This window comes from Vigna umbellata, chromosome 5, assembly GCF_029865625.1.
Source record: "Vigna umbellata cultivar VRB3 chromosome 5, Vumbellata_1.0, whole genome shotgun sequence".
NCBI classification, from domain to species: domain Eukaryota; kingdom Viridiplantae; phylum Streptophyta; class Magnoliopsida; order Fabales; family Fabaceae; genus Vigna; species Vigna umbellata.
In genome coordinates this window covers 14,873,343-14,890,755 of record NC_142169.1, presented here as the reverse complement: position 1 = coordinate 14,890,755, position 17,413 = coordinate 14,873,343, and the positions used below count along the sequence as shown (strand labels likewise).

The following is a 17,413-nucleotide window of genomic DNA, read 5'->3' as shown; positions in this document are numbered from 1 at the left end:
GAATAAAATATTATATTAACATAATATAAACAAGAAACTACATTAACGTAATAAATATAAATATAAATAAAATATTATAATAAAACAATATTTTTTTAGAGTATAAGTCGAAAGTAAGAGAAAATTTGAAAGTGTCAAAGTATTACTCACTGCCCGTGTCTAAACAAGAGCTTTCAGATTATTTTGATGTGGTCTGAGATTGAGAAATGTGTTGAATGATACTTCAATCAATCACTAAATTTTAACAGGATTAATTCACCGATTTAATGTTGGTGTATCAATATCGCCCTCTAATGTGACAATCTCACACGAAATATTTACTCCCACATAATGTAACAAATAAAAATTGAAATAAAACATCTATCAAAAATTATTCAAATCAATCAACCAATCAATGCTCAGGGAGTTTATGAAAACTAGAATATATCCATATTTCTCTGATAGTGTAACTTATGTATACACACAAGAGCATTGAACTAGGATGAGGTTTCTGAAAAGGTACTCATCCTGCTTGAACATCACTTGCCTTCACAAATCTCCCTCTCACCCTCTTTCTAGTATCAGCCCTGGCCTTTCTTGATTCATAGCGAATGTGTTTATCGTACCTGCCCAAAGTATGATGCACCAACTTCAAACTAAAGATCAAACTAATACCATCTTTTACAAAATTAAATCAAGTGCATATTCACAAATCTCCTTCTAGACAGGTTTCTGTACGTATGCTCACTTGCATTCGTTACATGTGCGAAAATTTAAAAGAGTTTAATCGTAAGATCTTTTTACATTGTCAATCAAAAATGAATCATGGTGCGTATGACTTTTAAAGTAATTATTAAAGTCAAGAAACTTAACATGTATATCAATTTTGATGATAAATTCATTAGACGGTTAATACATACACTATTTCCTTCATATAAAAAATGAAATATACCTTCGAGATTTCTTCTTCTCCTTGTAGCGTAACATTGCATTACCTCTATTCTTAGCCAACTCTTCCACGCTAACCCTGGCTTTTAAGGTGCTAACATTTGCATTCCCACCCACAAGATGCTCCATGACTACCACATTGTTGGTGTCACTATACGGTATTGATTCTAGCAATTTGGACTCTGATGATAACCCACCTCTGGCTTTCTTGTTGCTTTCTTCTTTCTTCTTTGCGTGGCTTGATGATGACTGATCCGATTGGTTCTGCAATTTTTGTAAGCATAAATAGTTTGTTATTTACTGGTTCCCCACAGATAAAGGTCAAACCAAGCATGAAATGGAAATATCTGACGAAATGAATGAGAAAGGCCAAATCATAATGGGACTTTACTGCAATCATTGCGTGACAGTTTATAACACAATAAATTGTAGAAAGCACCCATGTGAAACATGGAAATAGTGGTTATTACATACTATCATATACTCTACGCATCATCTGGCACTTGGGAATGAGAAGTATGATTCCATCTGCGGATTTTAAATGATATGGATGCAGCTGTTAAAGTTTAAATACAGACAAATAAAGTTGGAAGACTCTGCATCTTTAGCAATTAAATCTTTCCGTCCTCTATTGTCCTTCCCCATGTGAAGTCTGTACACTAAATCAAAGCTATGAAGGCCCACAGTTTTGTCAGTATCTTCAGAGATTAAAACTACTAACCCATTTCTACTGCAAATTTCTTTTTCAACATTGATTTCTTTCAAAAATGAAATCCACAGGTTCATAACAATTAAGGTGTGTCAGAACGTAACACATTTCTCAAAATGATTGGAAGACAAAGAACCCTATAGAGCATTTGCATACTCCATCAACCTCCTTAGAAAGCCCGAATCAACTGACTCACCCATTCAAAAACATTTCATCACTCTCATAAACAGTTGCAATCAAATGACTGTCATATTACAATAACAGCAGACTATAACTTCTTGAACAAGCCTGTAATTTGTAAATTGCATGTATTAAATCAGAAAGCTCCGTTGACACACGCGAGAAAGTTTTATAATCTGGCGGCAAACTCCATTAACTTGCAGTACATCAAGCTCAAAAACACACAAGGCAGAAATTGAAAATCATTCAGCACAAGTAATGGCTTACATTTCTTGATAGAATATCATCACCAGTGGTCGAGTAATTCATATTGTGCACATCCTGAAATAATTTTGGAACTTCTAGACCATCAAATGTCACTACTCCTGGTTCATCACAACCTCTTGATTTCTGTAATTCAAAATCCCACACCTGCATATAAGAACGAAAAAATAATCACGAACTGTGGCATACGTTTCACGTCCAAGCCAACTCTTCCATATTTAAAATTCTAAACGTGCCGGATTTTGATTGAACCAGTACATCATAATAAATTCAACTGATACAGTGTTACATAAAACGGACAAAACTACGGGACAAAGATAAGAACTCAAAGAGGTTTCTTAAAGTGTTCCTAATTAGCTTATTTACCAAAAAATAACATTTTTGTTCAGTTGTTTGAAAACAAAACAATTATTCATCAGATAAAATAAATCGCAAACAGGAATGATGTCAATGTGAAAAGGAAGCTATTTGTACTCACAAAGATTTCCTCAATCATGTGAAAAGAAAAGAACAGTTAGATAGTTACCAAAATGACAATGCAAAATGGCATAAAATTAAAGGACAAACAATGCAACCTTCTTTTACCTCGAACTAGAAGGCAGCAATTATGCCACATTGCAATTGTGTAATAAAATTTGCAACAAAAAAAAAAAGAAAAAAATCACAAAAACTAAGCTATTAATTGGATTAAAAAATGTAACCAAGTTTCCCATCGGAATATTCATTAGAATTAAGATTTAAACTAAAAGACCATTAAATAATATGAAACAACTACGTCTCAAGTCACCCATAACTCAGTGATTCCGTAAAAATGGCTTCAAATTCTGTTTCATGACCAAAATTAGTCACCAGCAAGCCGACATAATTAACTTATTGTTGTAAGTATAAGCTAAATATCAACCGTTATTCTAAGATTACCTTATAAGGAGTTAAAAAAATGAACATTTTTTCTTATCAAGATGAATCATAATTCGTGCTCCACCGTATCCCAAAGCTGAGATGAAGCACAACTATGCACTCATTTATTACATCTAATAAAAATAATTCCCTTTTAAAATTCGTAGCTTATAGTGAATGACTATCACTTGAGTTATTGGAAACTCCCTTGCGTTCAATGCACCCTGTTTATATAATGTGTTTGAATACACATTTTTATTCTTTTCATTTTGTAGAATTTGGAAGGTAAATGGGAAACCTGAGGAGGCTGATAGTTGGGATCAAAAGTCCAGAGAAGATCTCCAACTTGGGCTCCGTAACCGTTATCGTTAGTTTTGGCGGCATCGAATTCAGATTGGGAATCAGGCATCCCGAGCAAGGACGTAAACGGCGTCTGCTGCAGCAACATCTCGTCGACGACGTCATTTTCAGACTCCAACCTGAATTCCTCAGTCTCTGAACGCGCAAACTCGTTCTCGTTCCTCGTGCGCGCGACTTCGAGGAACTGCTCGTAGACCTCGTCGCGGCAGTTGGCGTGGCGCAGCCGGAGATCAAGGCCGAGGGCGGTGGCAATCTGGTGGAGGGAGGGGCAGCCAGAGAGGCCAAGGAGACGGTGGCGGTGGTGGAGGGAGGCCGGGGCGTGGGCGTGAGCGTCGAGGTCGCAGGCGTGGCAGAGGATGAGATTGTGGGCAGAGCAGCGGACGGTGGCGGTGTCGGTGTTGCAGGTGTCGCAAATCTGGAAGCGGACGTGCTTTAGGGAGAGAGCGTTAGCGGTGTGGACGTGGTGGTCGCAGAGGAGACAGAGTTTGGCAGAGTCGGGTCGGCAGAAGAGTAAGGCGGGTTTGGTGTGACAGTAATCGCAGGGCAACATGGTTGGTTAGTGAGAGAGAAAGGTTGTGTTGTGTTGTGTTAGCGATGGGAAATGCACATGATAAGCATGGGGAAGGTGGAGACGCAATCTGAAGTGAGAGATGGTGGGGACAGGAAGGAGGTGGAATGGAAAGATATTTGGTCACTTTTTTGGCCTAGCCTGTGTATGTGATGTGTGAGTGTAAGTGAGTAAGAGTGAGACTGAGTGAGTGTGTTTCATGCATGTGCGTGCTCCACCTCTTTTTGCACCTCCTTTCCTCTGCAAACTTCCCTCTCTCCATGCGCTTTTCTTTCCGAGAAACCTCGCTCGGGGCGGCCGTTGCTCTTCTTCTGCACTGGGCCGGCCCAACACACTTCATTTCTTCCCTTCAAATATACATTTTTTATAAATTAAATCAGAATTTTACTTTGGATGGTGCTTCCTGTAAAATTATTAAATATATTATATCGGAAAGTTGTTAAACAAAGACATCTGTTCATAAATATTATATTTAAAGTTGTTTTTTTCTTATAAATAAGCTATATAATATTTAAGAGTGTTCAAAAGATTGAAATTTTCAAATCTAAATCATAATTATATAAATTTATATTATTTTGAATCCAATGGCTCATTCTCAAATCTAAATTCATATTATTAGTTTTAGGTGTGATTTATTTCATTAAATTTAAATTCGAGCTAAAATAAATAATTTTTTGGATTTTGAAAGTGTGTTTAAGTTAAACTAAGTCAGTCAAATTTAACTTAAATTATTAAAAGTCAAAGAGAAAGTTGAGACGATCAAGCTTAAATCGAATCGAATTGAGTAATGTAACATCTTAATTTAGAGTGTCACAGATAAAATATAAAATTCTTTAACTTTTTAAAATGTGAATTAATTAAATAAAAACTAATCCGTCGATAAATTCGCCGGTAATATATACGGCTAAAAAATCCTTCGATACATCCGTCGATAAAAAGAGTGGGAAGATTTCCGCCCAAATTTCACATTCAGTGTCACTTACTGACAAAAACAGTCATCGGTAAATCCGTCGGTAAAAAGAGCAACAAAATTCCCGTCCAGATTCCGCAAGTGTCAATATATGTGACAAACATCTCATTTTTCCTTACCATCTTAGTGCCATACTTCTTCCCACCAGCACTGCAATCCTCCAATAGTTTAGTCATCGGAACTTCTTGCCACCACTACTTATTTCTCCTTCTCAGTTTTCCTTATCGTCACGTAGTCTCATCACCGCTGCTCTCCACCACCGCGGGCTCACCATCATTGCAACCCACAATTGTCCGCTGTTCAAATTTTTCGGCGAGCTCAACTTTTCTGGTGAGCCATTGCAGAGTTGATCTGTGCGATTAGGAACATCACCGGTCCTGATAACATCTTCTTTCTCGTACAGATTCGAGAATCGCAAAGAACAAAACCTTACCTTGTGGAAAAATCTCATCTTTCTTCCTCCTTTGATGATTCCCTATGATTTTAACTATTGAAATAAATTGATTGATTGATTGTTTGGAAATGAGATGGTTATTCGCGTGATGCTTTTTTGGTGGCGGAGTTCGTGAAAATGAAAAAAAAAAGATGAAACAAATGGAGGAAGGAAGAGGAAGAAGATGAACCAGATCGTAGTATTTACCGACGGATTTACTGAGGGACTTTTCAATCGGTAATTATCGAAAGATTTAGCGATGGACTTTTTCGTCGGTAATTATCGAAGGATTTACAGACGAAAAAGGTCGTCGGTAATTACCCACAAATGAAAAAGTTTGAAGAGAAGACAAGAAAGAGAACATAAGAAGAATAGAATAGTGAACTCGTGAATGCTAAGAGAAGCTTATGCTCATATATCGTTTGATATTGTATATTTCTTTTGAGAAGAAAAACCTTAGCAAATCATAAGAATCTTTGTGTTGTTCATATCCACTCTTTTAGAGTTATCATTTGTACCTTTGTTCATAACACTTTCTGTGTTGTAAATTTTAAAGAGAATTAAAACACTTGTGTAAACGTGTTTTCTAGGGTTTAAATCAAAAGTAATCAGAATACTTGAAACTAGAAGTGGTTAGAATACTTGAAAACCATGAGTGGTTAAACTCAGACTAGTCATGTTGACTAGGGAACCAAGAGTGGTAAGAATACTTATTGTAAATCTAGAGAGGTAAAACTCATGTAATCTTGTTAAAGATTAGTGAAACTCCTTAAGAGTTCTTAAGAAAGAACAAGGCATAGCTCAAGTTGAGTAAACCAGTATAAAATGTATGGTTTATTGCTTTGCTATTTAAAACTGTAGAAATTGGTATTGCATAGTGGAATGTTTAAACAGCGTGATAACAGACAATAACCAAGAAGGGAGGGGTGAATTGGTTCTTTTAAAAGCTTTGTTTTTTCTTTTTCAAACTTTCGTCAAACACTTTATAAATAAAAGATGAAGGGATAGAGAAAATCACAAAAATGATTTTATCCTAGTTCAAATCAAAAGATTTTATGTTCAGTCGTTAATCACTATAAAAGAGTGATTAACTTTTCTACTAAAAATGAGTTTAAGATTACAATAAGAATGATGAAATAATAAGAGTAGAAGACATCTTCCTTCGACACACGATGGAATGAAATACCAGCTCAATCAACTTGTAAAGAACCGCTTGCACCTTTAAATACACTAATCACAAGCTTCTCCCTTCTCAAGACTTCTATAAGCAATATTTCGTTAAGTATTGTGTGATAAACTTCAAAACATGGATTCCTAGACAATCTAGTTTCTCTAAATGATTTGTTCTCAATAAAACTCTTAGAATATATTTGCAAAATCAAGATTAAACAATATAAACTAAGTTTTCCATTGATTTTTCTTTGCTTTAATATTGTTTTTTTTTTCTCTAATTTCAATTTTGCTTTACAATTTGTATTTTGTGTTTTTGAATCCCTGAACTCCAAAAGTAATTTTTCCTGGAATAATATTAAAGATTGAATGCAAAAAAATTAGAGAAAAAAATTTGAAGCAAAGAATCGTCGATACAAAAATAAATTTGTATTTTTTATCTTAATTCCAAGAAAGAAAAGAAAAAATAAAAAAGAAAGAGAAAAAAAAAAGAAAAAAAAGGAGAAAAACTAAAATTCTAAAAAGTTTGCAAATGATTTCTTTTTTCTTAATGCATATGCTAGTAGAATTAAGCCTTATATGGCTATGAAAGTCAAAGCAACCTATGATCTAATAATGGGCTGAAATAATGTTTCAAAGTCTAATGATAAAAGATAAATAAAATACAATCAATGTTAAACATAAGGCTTAATACAAATTCTAGGCCCTAATTTTGTTAGTTATGTTTAAAGTGGTCATCGTATTTTTGGAGTTGTTCAGAGTGGTTCCATGCTTTGTAAAACTGGTTCGAGTTGATCCGTTTTAGTGATGACGTTAAAAACACTAACGACTGTTTTTAGGTTGTTTCATTTAAGCAATTTGGGTTTTCTACGTTTTGGACATTGAGGTTTTCTGCGTTTTGTGGTTTCTTGCAAGTTGAATAGCATATAAGAGGCGCGATAATGGTTGGGGTTCCTCTGTGTTTGAATTTGCAGGTCTATTTGTGATTGCAGGTAGCTCGATGATGGTGGCGGCGCAATTTGGGGGATTTTTCGTCGTGTGATTTCATGGTGAAAGAGGGTGGTTGCATGAGAACGATGTTGCTTGAAGGTTGAAGGAGAACAATGGTTCACGACAGTGCTCGCGAGGTTCTTATGAGTGCGATTTGGTTTCTGATGGAGGAAAAAGTCGCGAGATTGATTCGCAAATTCGAGGGTTGTCATGGTTGACAATTTAGGGTTTTTTGGAAATTGGGAAATTAAGGTTTCTGTAAATTAGGGATTTAGGGTTTGGTGCAGCTAATGGAGGATTTGTGGTTGATGGAAGAACGAAGGAGGTCTCACGCCAAATTAAAACCAATTTCACCAAATTGGGGTTATTCATTAAAATTTGATTTATAGAGGATAAATAATTGTTGGAAATGAGGGAGGGATTGGAATTTTGATGAAAATGATGGCGAATTGATGTTTATGGGGTTCGTAAAATTGTAATGGTAATGGAGAATGTGTTGGTATTTGAAGATGGTTGTGACATTCGGGTCTGTTATATATTGGACATGATGATGAAAATGAAGTTATGATGAAACTAATGTGAGTATGACGCACCTGCAAAGAAAAACCAAACATAGAAGAAACTCAAGGGTTGCGAGGGAGATAGTGGTTGTTATGGTGGAGGGTTTGTGAAGAAGAAAATGAAGAATAAAAATAAAAATATAAAAAATAAAATAAAAACTTTAAACATTGTCACGTCACGTGGCCACGTAATGAATAATTTGAAAGATAATTCATTATTGGCTAAGGTAGACATTATGCTGTTAGCATTTTTAACACCGTCAACAAAAGGGACCAACTTAAATCATTTTTATAAAACATGAGACAACTCTAAATAACTCAAAAAATAGGAGATCATTTTAAACACAAATAACAAAATTAGAGACCAAAATTAATATTAAGCCTAAACATAGTTATAATTTTTCAAACAAAATATTCTTATTATCTATCACATTTGTTTATAAAAAAAATGTCTCAATCAAATAAATTTTAAATATATTAAATTTTTTTAAAAGAAGTAAAGATAAGATATAAATAAATATTTTTTCAAGAAGTTAAATCAAAGTTTTATAATTTATTAGATATTCTTGTAAAACCAATTTATTAGATTAAACTAAAAAGAGGATATATTGGCCGTTAACATTTATTTAAGTGACAAGAATATATGCATTGTAAATTTTAATTTGAACTGATTTTTATATTTAAAATATTTATTTATTATAAATTTTAATTATAATTTCATAAAGATAAAAGATACTGATGAAATATTAAAATGTTAAAAAAATAAACAATAAATCCAAACCAACCCTAGTCTTCCAAAGCCCATTTTCCTTGCCCAGATCACAAAACACAACCAAACCACATAAAATAAGATTCCCACGTTGTCCTCTGTTTCTCCCTGTGTCTCTCTCTCATTCGCATTGACTCTATCTCCCTCTCCAATCTACTGTGCTAATGGCGGATCCAATCTCGAAGACTCTGATAGCGTTTGCGCTTTTAGCTTCTTTGTTGCTGTGTTCACACGCTTCCTCTGACGTTCCCTTCATTGTCGCGCACAAGAAGGCCTCCCTCAACAGACTCAAGTCTGGTGCGGAAAGGGTCTCTGTTTCCATCGACATCTACAACCAAGGAACCTCGTACGCTCCGATCTACCACCAATTTTCCTTTTTACCAATTTTTAATTTTCATTGTGTGAGATCCCAATTGCCCTTTTCATGCATGCGGTCGTTCATGCCTGAATTAGAGTTTATGGAATTTTAATTTCGTGAATATCTGTTCGATCGTGTCTGTGCTACTTGGCTGCTGACGAATGTTTGTAAAAATTATATATTTTAGCTGGATCTTGGGGTTGCGGTATGGTAATTTAAGGAGAAAGGTTATGTTTGATCAGCTTAGATGAAGCATTGTGTGATTAAAGTTGGAGACTTTTTATTTATAAGCAATTTTCTAAGTATATGTGGTACTCCACTTTTGCATGTATGAGTTGGTAAGTGGAAGGAAGAGTGATTTTGCTCTTATGTTTTTTATCTGATTGTTGACGAAATGGGGAGTTCCTGTACACTTTGATTATGCTTAATTTGATGTAAAAAAAAAACTGCGATTTGGTGGTTTGATTAGGGTTTTCGGTGGTGCTATCTGTAATTTTATGAGCTTGTGTTCTCAAAATGAGTTCATGCTGTATTGCTTAGTGTGCGATGGATATGACGGCACCTTTCAATTTGAGGTCAAAGAATGTGAATGAACACTGAAATAGTGATGAGAATGAACGCTAAAATGTGAAATCAAACACACCATTGGTTTGCTGCCTTGACGTGAAATTTCTTGTATTTTATAGGATTGGGTTTAGTGTCTGTCGTGGACAATGGTAGGTTAGTAGAAAATGGTGTCAATCCATGAGATGGGTCATGTTTATTTAAAATGGACCTTGTTGTAAATTGCAATTCCTTGTCCACTCGTTGAGTTGTTGAATTTAGGATTGTCTTAATGAACAACATATTTTATGGTATCTTTGTAATCTATGTTTGCTGCTGAATTTTACTTATCTGTTTTATTCTGCTGTTTCAAAGGACGGCATATGATGTGAGTTTAACGGACGATAGCTGGCCAAGTGATGCCTTTGAAATAGTTACCGGCACCACTTCAAAGTCATGGGAAAGGCTTGATGCGTGAGTTTCCTTTGTTTGTTCTGTAACTTCTTTTATTACTTGAGTTTACCTCCTCTTGATTTTGCTCTGCTGCTTCTTTTTTCCATATTCTTTTACAAATGAATACGCACACTTCAGTGGTGGCATCCTTTCTCACACATTTGAGTTGGAGGCAAAATCCAAGGGGTTATTTGCCGGTGAACCAGCTGTCATAAAGTTCCGTGTTCCCACAAAGGCTGCTTTGCAGGTTAATATCTGTTGTAATTGTTGTCTATTTTTATTTTTTTGAAAGAAACATTTTTCTTATTATAATACTTTTTTTCTATCAGGAGGCCTATTCAACTCCCATATTGCCTTTAGATGTTCTTGCTGATAGACCACCCGAGAAGAAGTTTGAATGGGTATGTTTCCTATATTCTTGAACTTCACAATTACATGAATCAATATCAATTGCTTCTGTTGACTGATGTGTTACCTTTTGTTTCGGATACTATGACATGGTTGGACCGCTGGTATCTCAGGCTAAGGTATGGACACTTATCCTAATCTCTCTATAATTGCAGTTCAAAATTATGCAAAGGACATTAGTTAGCACGAGAGATACCTATTTTGGTAGTTCATTTTGCATGTTACTGGTCAGGCATGATGACTGATTCGATCAATTGTATCCATTTACAGCACAGCATAAAGTTTATCTGTTTTTGGCTTGTTGCTTAGTCGTGCATTTGTCTCCCTGGATTAAGCAGTCTTTAATATATTTTCAATGAAATTCACCTCAATCACTTTCTTGAATGATAAATGTGTGATTCATCTAGAAAACAATCTTTTAAGTTATTGCTTAATGTGAAACTGTTATTGTCCACAGAGGTTGCTGGCTAAGTATGGATCTCTAATCTCAGTGGTCACAATCGTGGTGCTGTTTGTATACTTGGTAGCTACTCCATCAAAATCCAGCACAAAAGGAAGCAAGAAGAAGCGTTAATGATTGGCAAATTAGTGCATTTGCAATCAGACACTTGGGAGGCTAGATCATGATATTCTGACTGCGGTCAGTTTTTACCTGGTTGTTAGACTTTTTTGAATATATGGTTAAATGAGTTAGTGAGAGAAGAAAAACTTAATTTCTTGACGGCATAGCCTAAACAGATGTTTTTGGTTCTCACTGGACGGAATGTACTTTTAGCTAGCTAAAGTGTTTAAATTACCTGATCTCCCACCTATTTTGCTTTTAACTTTATATTCTGATGACCTTTTCAAGTTCAATTTTCATGGTAAATTACTTGACCCTTTACCAAATCTAGGTCATGGTAAAATTGTAGGTCTTTATGATTACTCCTTTCATGGTAGCTGAGTTTTGATTATATAATGATCCAAGTATAATCACCATTAAAATGAGGTATGGGTATGACAGAGACCTTGTGACTTTATTTACACTCTTGTTACGTATTGTTTGAACTCTGAAGTTTGGTTTTTGCTATTTTCCGAAGGGTTTGCATATTCTCTGATATGACAAGGTTAAAATAAATAATGTTTTTCCTACTCTTGCAACCGATATGATCGTCTTTAATTCTGTTGACTGCACAGTAAATCCTGATGTAAGAAAACTTGAAATAAACGCTGTGTTGCAAATATTATTTCATGAAAAAGCATCCATTTTTCTTGGAGACAGATACTCCCTGAAGCATTTTGATTGTGGAATACAAGTTTTTGATTGACTACTTTTTGCCCCACTATGCATTTCACGAAGTAGGGCTAAAACTTAGATTCAATTGAAAGAGTCTATTAACTGGTGGAAAAATGTAAGTTAAATCGATCATTACAAGTTTACAATGGCTGAGAAGCATATTTTGGTATTGGACAATTACATTTCGTACCATCTTTTCGCCAATTAGAATAAATCATAATGCCACAAGAACTTCGTTACCCTTACGGTGGGTTTTAATAGGATGGAAGAGCGAAAACATCGAAATCCAAGGAGGGATCAATTTTTCTTTTCCTCGTGATGATGTCAAGAAAAGCAAAGAAAGACATGATACTAGCCTAACATAATTAATATTATAATGGTTTTTTAACGTTGTCCTAGTTCAAAAATTTCCCCTAAATAGGAGATGGAACTATTTTTTTGGTTTTAAAATTATAAAAATAAATAATTTTTTTAAAATATATTAATAATAAATAAATCAAATTGAAAGTTTTCTCTTTTTTACTCGTTTTCATTTTTTTCATTATTTTCTATTTTGGTAACTCCTTTATTTCATTTTTTTATACCAAAGGGAGAGATCCAGTTTTAATTTTTATTTTAAAATATAATAAGAGTTAAAATTTTATTTTATGTTGAATATATCAATTGGAAGTTGAACTATTTAGTTATTCATTTTTAAAACTTTACTTTTTCTCTAAATTATTTTTTCTAAACCTTTTCTGATTCTTTTCAAAGATTTTAGAGTTGATTTTCATCTTCTTTACTATTGGATAGCACTAGTGAGAAAAATGATTGATTAAAGACTTTTTTCAACAACTAATTCTTTTATCAAGTTCATTTTTTTCTCTACAAGGACTAGTTACCATCTATCTGCTCATCCAGGTATTTTGCTCTGTCATATGTGAATCTTTTCAAAATTATAGAAAACTTTTTTTTTCGAAGAATGAGAATGAATAAACAAGTGTAGTATACTTGTTTCTATCCAGTTTCTATCCGTTTCCACCGTCCCAGAAAAGGGTCATTCTCTTTTCGCTTCAAGGAGTTTCTATCCAGGTCTCTCACTCTAGTTCCATCACTTTTTCTCGCTTCATTCATTATTTGTTTGTGAGTTGAATGAGTTTAATCAATGTCAAATGCGTCGCTGATGTTGCAGGGGATGTGATTATAGGCCAAGAACCTTACATTTGTGTTCCAAACAACTCCTCACTTTCCACCCCCAAAAGGTGTGATGGATGTTTCATTACATCTGATGTCCTTAGAAGATGCTTATGTTGCCATGTTTCATACTATTGTGGAACCGCATGTCAGGTCTTGTTCTTCTTCATAATCTCTTCTCCTTTCACTGATAGGTTCAGTTCCTACAAAGTTTGATTCTAAATAATGCTAATGGGGTTAATAATTTATTTGCTCTAGCAGTGTAACTTTCGTTGTGTTTTTTAATGTTGTTCAGAGGTCAGAGTGGAAGCTGCATCGTCTTGAGTGTGAGGTCCTCTCAAGGCTTGACAAGGATAAGAGAAAATCTGTCACGCCATCCATACGGCTGATGGTGAGACTTTATCTACGGAGGAAGTTGCAAGATGATAAGATATATAAAAAGTTAATATTTGAGTAATGTATTGGTGAACGAAAGTCAGAGCTGCTTGTTAATAAACAAAGTATTTAGCCTTTTCTTTTCATTGGACAAGTTCTCACCTGTTTCAGTATCTGAAATCACTTTATGATTAGCTGCGGCTTGCTTGGTTTCATAACCATCACATTGTTTTTAAGTTATTTTTTGTGTTTAGATATTTGATTTGAAGAGGAAAGAGTGAAAACAACTTTTCGGTGTTTTCATCCTTTAACGTGCAAATGTTTGAAAACAACTAGGTTCTCTTGTTATGAGTAATAGGACAAGTGATGAAAATGTAAAATCATTTTCTTTACTAAGCAAACCCTTAATTACTTAAGCATTGTTCTTGGTATCATACAACTCTTGTGCAAGTGTCACGATAATGCTGCAGTCATTGTAATCTTCTTTCATGATTTGAAGCTAGGAGATTGTTATTTTATCTGGTTGCATGATATTCTTGCAGATTGCAGAATTTGTGTTTGGAATGCATATGACGGAAGCTTAGTACACTCATTGACTGGGCATATTGAATCTGTAAGTGTTTAATTGTTGGTTTTGGTTTCTCTTCTTACTTTGGTTTGATATCAGTTTACTCTTTTGTAAACATAATGTATGATGTCAGACTCTGGCTTTTTATGTGATATGTAACTCAAGCATGTTATCTGATGCCAAATGTTGTGTTTCAGATTTTGTTTCAGAAGTTGCTTAGGATTTAGAGTATAATTTGATTAGTGTTTCAAATGATTGATCTTCTCATTTATGATTACATCTAGAAGTATTTGTTTTCTACTAGTTTGGATACAAACATAAACTTCTTTCTTACTGTTAGGATGTGTTCATCTCTGGAAGAGATTTATTGACATATTTTCTGAACTTCATGTTTATCCAGCCTCTTCATACCAAGTTTTAAGTACTCATTTACAGTTTTTGGGAATGAGAATGAATGTAAGGTCTGTTAGAACACCTAGGAAATGTCTTTATAATATCTTCATTTTATCTTTAAAAATATCTTTTACTATGCCGGATGATCTCTTAAGAGCAGTTTCTAGAGTTCATTATAGGTCCTATAAAGAGTTTCTCTATTGTTGTGAATTGTGGGTTGTTATATGCAAATACTTTGTTTATTAATCATTCAAAGTATAATATAAATGTTGTGGTGTGCAGGGTTTATTGCGAGCTATGTGAGGCTATATCTCATCTGGTCTGGGGAGGATCTGTACAAATTGGTGGTGAAAAATTTCAACGGAGTTGTCGCATCTTTAGAAGGTTTTCCTCCTCTTTTCTCACTTGTCACTTGAATTCTGGAATATTAAAAGAATGCAAAACATCGCACAAATATACAACATTAAAGTAGATTTCGTTTGTAAAAGACGTTCGATTTGTCATAGGTTATAACTGTTATTGATCGCTCGGTCTTGAACTGTCTTGGTAGTGCTCGGCCAGATGTCAGCACTCGATCTTAGTAGTGCTCGGTGATGCACTAAGCACTCGGTTTCTTCATATTTGCAAATTATGTAATTGAAATTGAAAATCAGATTGTTCGGTCTAAGCTCGTACTGTTCAGTCTATGTTCTTAGATTTTTGGTTATAAGCTTTAGTATTTGATTATGTCCAATTACAGATGTTCTATAGCATTCAGCCAATTATTTGGATTCTGTCTAGTAAATGTCGTTCAGTTATATTCTTTGAATAATAAGAAAATGATCTGTCTCACAATAAGTATTTGGTTCATCTAAAGTGTTTAGCCTGGTTATAACGTTCGGTATAAGCTCTCAGTGTTCGGCCTAAACCTATAGTGATTAGTCTAAGATAATAGTGTTCGGTATGGTTTAGTAGTGGTCGACATTAATCAATAAGTGTTCGGTCTAATTTAATAGTACTCAGATCAAACTAATAGCGTTCGGCTCAGGTCATGTCACCATAGGGAAACAATATCCTATTCAGTCAGGTTCATCTTAGGGAAACCATATCCTGTACGGTCAGATTCGCATATTGGAGGTGTTCTACCATCAAGTTTTGTTTATAATAATTGTTGATATTTTCCAAGCCAGTTATGCTCCATGGTGATGTTGATTTAATGTTTGGTTTGAAATTAGTTAAAGATGTGATGGATGAGGAATGGTCATAATTCTACTGTAATGTGAAAGTGTGATGGTATCAAGTTATGATAGGATAATTGTGATGGGATGAGAAAATATGATGTGAAAATTGTATTATGGATCTAAAAGAGAATTCCAAGGAGGAATGTCTTAGTGATTGATTGTATTGTGGTAAAAGTATGAATAGGGAAAGCTTAGTATTGGCGTTCATCCTGAAATTCTAATGGTTACTGAGTCTCAAGTAGAGAATGGTGATGCATGTGGTGAGAATAGCAGGAGACCCTAACCTGGGCGGTATGTATTACCTTGACCTAAGGTGAGGTATAACGGGTTAACCTCGTGTGGCAAGCTCAAAGGTTTTTCCATGCTACGGTAATACTGATGGTTTTCTAGGTTACCACCCACGAGTGCATGAACGACCATAGCTCATATTCATACTAGTCCGAACAGTCAGTGTAAAGTGGTCGGTTATAACATGCTTTTATGATTTCTGTATATGTATAATTGTATTATGTGGGTATCTGAATTTTATGTTAACATATTCAATTAAATTACATTAGCTTACCCTTATTTTCCTGTCTTGTCATGTTGTCCGTTCGGTCATCCTTGTCCTTGCAATGATCACCCTTTGGGTGTGAGTAGAGTGTGCAGAAGATTCCGGAGCAGGCGCTGAAAGAAGAAGAAGGTACTTTAAGAGCAAGACCGTTCGGTCTTGTAATCCTTTTGTATTAGTGTATGACCGTTTGGTCAAGACCTTCTGTTTTGACCGATCGGTAAGCCTTTTGGGGTGTACTTGTATTGTTTTCTGTAAAGTTTTTAATTTATGGTTATTTTAGGATAACTGTAAGTTAAACTTTATTTCCTGTAATTGTTCTATTATATTGTAAATGTTGAATATAGTTGGCATCTATATTTTTGGGATGTTACATAAAAAATTGACACTAATATTTAAGGTACCAATTTTTAGTTTAAATGTATTTAAGGATTAATAAGAAGTTGTTGTAACATTTAAAGATCGAAAATACTATTCAACTACATTTTGTTATAAAAATTAAAATATATAAGTAAATTTTGAAAAGTTTGAAGAGTCACAGTTCTTTATTTTTCTTTTCCTTTTCAGTTCCGTCTCTAATTTACACTAATTTATCAATATTCTTAAGTTAGAATAAATAATCTTTAGTAAATATCTTACATTGTCATGCTAATCAACAAAACACCAAATTCTAGTATAAATGTTGGTCTTTTATGTTAGAGAGACAATTTGATCTCTCCCCTTCTCATAAAGATGATCAATAACATACGGTGTTTGGTCTTAGTAATAACCAGTGGTTCTGGTTTTTTTAATAGCATAATTAATGTCCCTCCAATCCAAATTGAGAAGAACTTTCTCCTTCCAAATTTTATAATTATCACCTTTCAGTTTGAGAATACCACACTTAATAATGGAAATATTCATATATTAAGAAATTGTAAATTTTAAAATACATGTCATGCATGCTCATTATCATAATATAATTCTATAATAAATTTCACGCTTTACCAATGTAAGCATGTCTTAATTAATGAATTTGGTGAAGTAAAACTTGCCTCTAGGCTAAAATTGTACTTAATTAGACTCATAACAAAATGATAAAACTACTAAATTATGTTCCCTTTCTTAATTCCTCTAGGTAATTTAAGAACTATAATCTAATATTTTAACATAATCAATCATATATATGTAAGAAAGTTTTTGTTAGTAAAATTCATCAAATCACATATAATTAATTACAACTAATGTTTATTATATTGTTATAAATATTAATCAATCAAAGATGTTGACTACTTTCTAATTTATTTAAAATTATATCCA

At 34.1% G+C, this 17,413-nt stretch overlaps 2 protein-coding genes and 1 long non-coding RNA gene across 3 annotated transcripts; 2 read left to right on the top strand and 1 right to left on the bottom strand.

Moving 5' to 3' along the window:
* Positions 1 to 296: 296 nt before the first annotated feature.
* LOC148197790 (zinc finger protein CONSTANS-LIKE 14-like) lies at positions 297 to 4,082 on the bottom strand. The gene is made up of 4 exons (XM_088115080.1): positions 3,276 to 4,082; positions 2,084 to 2,227; positions 932 to 1,191; positions 297 to 605 (listed from the first exon to the last, which is right to left on the bottom strand). Exons 1-4 carry the CDS (start codon positions 3,885 to 3,887, stop codon positions 503 to 505), a joined length of 1,119 nt encoding a protein of 372 aa, XP_087971206.1. The 5' UTR covers positions 3,888 to 4,082; the 3' UTR covers positions 297 to 502.
* Positions 4,083 to 8,906: 4,824 nt separating this feature from the next.
* Positions 8,907 to 11,360, top strand: LOC148197789 (translocon-associated protein beta (TRAPB) family protein). Its single transcript, XM_088115055.1, has 5 exons — positions 8,907 to 9,143; positions 10,074 to 10,172; positions 10,290 to 10,398; positions 10,481 to 10,678; positions 11,017 to 11,360. Exons 1-4 carry the CDS (start codon positions 8,962 to 8,964, stop codon positions 10,571 to 10,573), a joined length of 483 nt encoding a protein of 160 aa, XP_087971181.1. The 5' UTR covers positions 8,907 to 8,961; the 3' UTR covers positions 10,574 to 10,678; positions 11,017 to 11,360.
* Positions 11,361 to 12,798: 1,438 nt separating this feature from the next.
* On the top strand, positions 12,799 to 16,460 carry LOC148197788 (uncharacterized). Its single transcript, XR_015786494.1, has 6 exons — positions 12,799 to 12,906; positions 13,007 to 13,161; positions 13,304 to 13,399; positions 13,926 to 13,996; positions 14,627 to 14,728; positions 16,204 to 16,460. It is a non-coding gene; the product is annotated as an uncharacterized LOC148197788 (long non-coding RNA).
* The last annotated feature ends 953 nt before the right edge of the window (positions 16,461 to 17,413 follow it).